General features: G+C 40.8%; 1 protein-coding gene across 1 annotated transcript; it reads left to right on the forward strand.

The window, feature by feature from the left end:
• The first annotated feature begins 1197 nt into the window (after positions 1-1197).
• Positions 1198-2318, forward strand: LOC129670924 (testis-specific gene A8 protein-like). The gene is made up of 2 exons (XM_055599546.1): positions 1198-1353; positions 1542-2318. The coding sequence occupies exons 1-2, from the start codon at positions 1198-1200 to the stop codon at positions 2316-2318; spliced, it is 933 nt and encodes a 310-aa protein (XP_055455521.1).
• Positions 2319-4626: the final 2308 nt, after the last annotated feature.

Here is a 4626-nt window from a genome sequence, read left to right on the forward strand (position 1 = left end):
TGTGCAAATTGCCTTGTGGGTGAATGAAGGCCTCACAGGCACCTATATTCTTCCCAAAGCAAAGGAAAAGGTTGAGACTAAGCTAGGGTTTATGACTTGGGACCCAGTGAAAACCTGTAGTTTTACTATCACAAGACTACACAGCTAGGTTAGGTAGATTCAGTAGTTCCATAGGAATGCAGAAGTACAAATACTTAGGGCTCTCTCTCTCTCTCTCTCTCTCTGTCTGTGTGTGTGTGTGTTTCTGCACCCTGTCTAGAGAAGGAGAGGAGGTCCTTGGAAATCTGTGTATGGAGTGTGGTGTATATGTTGCAAACTGTCCTGTGAGTAGATGTGAATACTGCCAGTCATGGAGAGATCCTAGATATTACCTATATTTAGGATGGTACTAGGTTGAGTTCCTAGACATTGGCAGTAGGACTTAATGGTATGACAAGCTTGGGTGATATAGGTAGACTGAAGGAAGCCTAATAGGTAGTTACTATATGTCTTTGGGACCCAGGATACATATTATAAGATGTAGAAAAAACAAGTATAATTTGCTGAGGTAAAATCACCAGGCTTGACCATGGAGGAGGACATGGGAAGTCTCTGTATAAAGTATGGTCAGATATACAGAGCAAAGAGTTCTGTGTATAGATGTGAGTTAAGAGGCTGGTTCCTGCTGGGAGCCTAGATGTTTGTTACAACAGTTAGGGATCATGATTGACATATCTACTGATATCCAAATACAGCAATGCACTTAGGAATGATTTTAGGGAAGACATTCAAGATACTAGGCAAAGATTAAGGAAGACATAGTGGAATGAATCCTTGAGCAATGGGAGACTTGGGGAGGTGTCTTGAGAAGCAAATGCCTTGTTGTGTGTTCTGCAATAGCTAAAGGGAATAGATGCAGAAGAAAGGTGTGCAAAAGTTGCCTTGGGGTTGTTGAAGGGAAGCTTCCTTATAAAACTGGACTCTCTTTGCTTCCTCATTATTTGTTTCTCCCTCACAATAAGTGGCCAGAGTGGTACATTCTGCTGTTTGTTGCTTCACCAGGCATCCCGGTGGGTCAGAGCCATGTTTTGTGATGTCTGAGCATGTGCTGGCCTCCTATTGGCTGAAGTCTTTGTGAGCAATCAGGCCTGAGGGGTGTGGACTTCACTGTTGGTCAGTTGCCCAGACCTCTTGAAGCAAGACAACCTAAAATTGAACATGGCAAAGAAGACCAATAACCCAAAGGAAGAACTGTCCAAAATGGACTGCCCTACATCTTCTATCCACGATGGGGAAGCCATATCTAAGCCAGTTATGCCAATAAAGACAAAGGCAGCCTACAAGTTTTACCCGCCAAGCATACTTGCCAAAACGGTAAGATGACCTATCCTACCACAGCTCCCTCCATTGATATACTCTTGCTTAAAGTGACTTTCTTTCTCTAGCCTGGCCTAAATCACCTTATGTACCCTCACTCTTCCTGACAATGTCTCCTTCACTTTTTATCCCCACTTCTTTCTAAATTAACTAACTCTTTTGTGTCTTCCCTCTTATCACTACAGGCTACTAAAGCCAACAAGCGTGGCAGACGCTCCCAACAGAAGACTTCAAAAAAAGATGATGTTCAACAGCCTGTACTGAAGAAGGTCAAAGAGACAAAGCTGAATGATGAACCTTTGAGGCACGAAGAACAGCCTGAAAATATTTTCAGTGATCAACATGCCAGAGAACCAAACACAAGCACTGTTGCAGGCGAAACTTCAACCTTCGCGGCCAAAACTGCAACCTTTGTGGGTGAAACTTCAACCTTCGCTGCCCAAAGTTTAACCTTCTCGGGCGAAACTTCAACCTTCGCTGCTCAAAATTCAACCTTCTCGGGCAAAACTTCAACCTTCGCTGCCCAAAATGCAACATTCTCGGGCGCAACTTCAACCTTCGCTGCCCAAAATGCAACATTCTCGGGCGCAACTTCAACCTTCGCTGCCCAAAATGCAGCCTTCTCGGGAGAAACTGCAATCTTCACTGGCGACATGTCAGCCATCACAAGTGACACTTTAACCATTGTAGGTGAAACTTCCATGATCACTCGTGAGATTTCAACCATGGCAGGCAAAATTTTAACCATTGCAAGCCAAAATTCAACCATTGCATGCAAAATTTCATCCATAGTACTCCAAATTTCAGCTGTCAAAGATGAACATTCAGTCATCTTAAGTGAAACCTCAAACCTGGCAAGCACAAGTACAACCATCACCACAACTACCTCAACTGCAAGTGTCACCACAGTTCAGGCTACCAGGTTTGAGGCAACCAGAGGAGTTGAGGAAGATAACGCATAAATGCTTATCACTATGTGGAGAAATTCTCTCTCCACAAACTATAAAATTTAAATCACATTGTTATTGTTAAATATAAATTAATTTTTAATTGAAATGGTTTGTGTCCTGTGAGTCACTCGTGGTAGAAATGGAAATGGCAAGGAGGAATGGCAGGTATAGAGCAAAAGAGGAAGTATGTGGGGGGGTATTATGACAAGGGAGGGATTTAGGTATCACCAAGTTTGGGGCCAGACAAGCAACTTGGGTGTGTACATGAACAAGGAGAGAATTTGGATGGGTATATGAGAAGAGACATAATTTGGTCACAAATGGTTGGGTGCCAGAGAAAAGACTTAGGTGGGTATATGATACAATAGGGACTTTAGGTGGGGATATGGCAAGGTAGACATTTAAGGTGCTTTTCTGATGGAGGCCCCACGTGGAATTTGGTCAGACATATTACAAAGAAGGGAACGTGGGTATACATATGACAAAGAAGTGACTTTGGATCTCACATCTTTGAGGACCAGACTGTAAGCACTCTCTGTTACACACATGGATGGTATGAAGAGAGCGACATGGCCTTTCCAACAAAATTAAAGGATCTAGTCCATACTGATGACACTAGTTAGGTTAGGGTCAGATGGCAGGGCAGGAGGACTGCCCCTCTCAGTGGTCTAGGGGAAAGGGATGGTGGAAGGAGGCAGGATAGGATTTGGAAGAGATGAGAGAGAGGCCTATACTTGGTATACAAAATAAATTGTAAAAGATAAAAATTAAAAAATAAAACTAAAGAAGAAGGAAAAGGAGAAGGACGAGGAGGAGAAGGAGGGGGAGGAGGATGGGAGGAGGAGAGGGAGGAAAGGAGGAGGGGAGAAGAAAAAATTCCTCTTTTTCACTTATCTCATAGATAAGAATGAAGAAGAATGGGTACCTGTTCCTTGTATTTTGCAAGAGAAAGGCAAAATATTAAGTGTGTGTATTGCCACAACCTATAAAACATGCAATATTGTCGGTGACAGCACTATGCCACAAAAAGAGGAAACATTTCCAGTTAGACATGTGTCTCCTAGTTGTGTTTTTATATCCCACACCATAAGTAAGGAAAGTCCTTCAGGCCCACCAAAGACATCAGCATATAGAATACACTTGTCACATCTCAGAGAAAGTAGTGGAAGTGATAAGAATAACCTTGAATATCCTTCATAAGAAATTTGGTTGAGCAGGAACTTCACAGTGTGTTGCTTCTATAACAGGCCCAGTGAAAATGAGGGTTTACTAAAGAGACACTTGTGTCTCTCAATCTATCAGACTAGTGAAATAACAGACCTCAAAGAAATGGGACTCTCCACAGAAGTCTCATGCTGAGTGAAGAAAAATCCTCCAGTCAAAGGGAGAACTTTTACAATCATCAAACCACCTTACCAGATATGACTAAAGTTCAGGCAATAGTGGGTCAGTTGATGGTGGATACAACCTGTATGTTGATCACTACTGCTGTATATGAACATTCCTGGCCCTCAATTTAAATTTTAATCTCACTTCAAGACTTGAAGATATACATCAGATACCTCAGACGAAAGAAGTGTCTCTTTAATCCCTCATTCCAATATGACCACATAGGATAACTGTCTTTTGTTCTGCTTTCTAGAGTAAGCCTGGATTATTTTTTAATTTTAATTTAATTTTATTTTTAATTACACCTTTTTTTTTTTTTTTTTTTTTTTTTTTTTTTTTTTTTTTTTTTTTTTTTATTTTTTTTTTTTTTTTTTTTTTTTTTTTTTTTTTTTTTTTTTTTTTTTACTTTGTATCTCCCTTCCCTCCCTCCTTCCCTCCCAATCCCTACCTTCCTCCCCCTTCTCCACGCAGGCCCTTCCCCAAGTCCACTGGTAGGGGAGGGTTTCTTTTTCTTCCTTCTGATCCTAGTCTGTTAGGAGGGGAGGAGGGAGGGGTTTAGGGGAGGTACAAAGTGAATAAAGTGTAATTAATAAAAGTTAAAAAAATTGTTAATACCTTCAATGTTGTCAATAAACAGTCTCTGAAATTATAACCTGTTATTTGTTCTAAACTTAACTATATTTATATAACAAGCAGAAAACTATTAATTGTTAGTGTTTTTGTTGCAGTTTCTATTGCTTTGAAAAATACATGGACCAGACATAATTTAATGAGGAAATGGTTTATTTTACTTACACTTCCATATCACAGACCATCATGGAGAAAACTCAGTGCAGAAGCTCATACAAAGTGAAAAGCTAGAGACGGGATTTTGATGTGTAAGGTCTAAAACTTAGAGCGACTGGGGCAAAATCACAGTCTTTCAGAGCAG

The sequence above is a fragment of the Psammomys obesus genome, unplaced genomic scaffold, assembly GCF_907164565.1.
Source record: "Psammomys obesus unplaced genomic scaffold, mPsaObe1.curated_primary_1811, whole genome shotgun sequence".
Taxonomy (NCBI): domain Eukaryota; kingdom Metazoa; phylum Chordata; class Mammalia; order Rodentia; family Muridae; genus Psammomys; species Psammomys obesus.

Bases quoted from the DNA above. Each gene is read 5' to 3' on its own strand.
- LOC129670924 (XM_055599546.1), top strand. From the start codon at position 1,198: ATGGCAAAGAAGACCAATAACCCAAAGGAAGAACTGTCCAAAATGGAC. The intron at 1,354-1,541 runs GTAAGATGACCT...TTATCACTACAG, and splicing joins CAAGCATACTTGCCAAAACG to GCTACTAAAGCCAACAAGCG.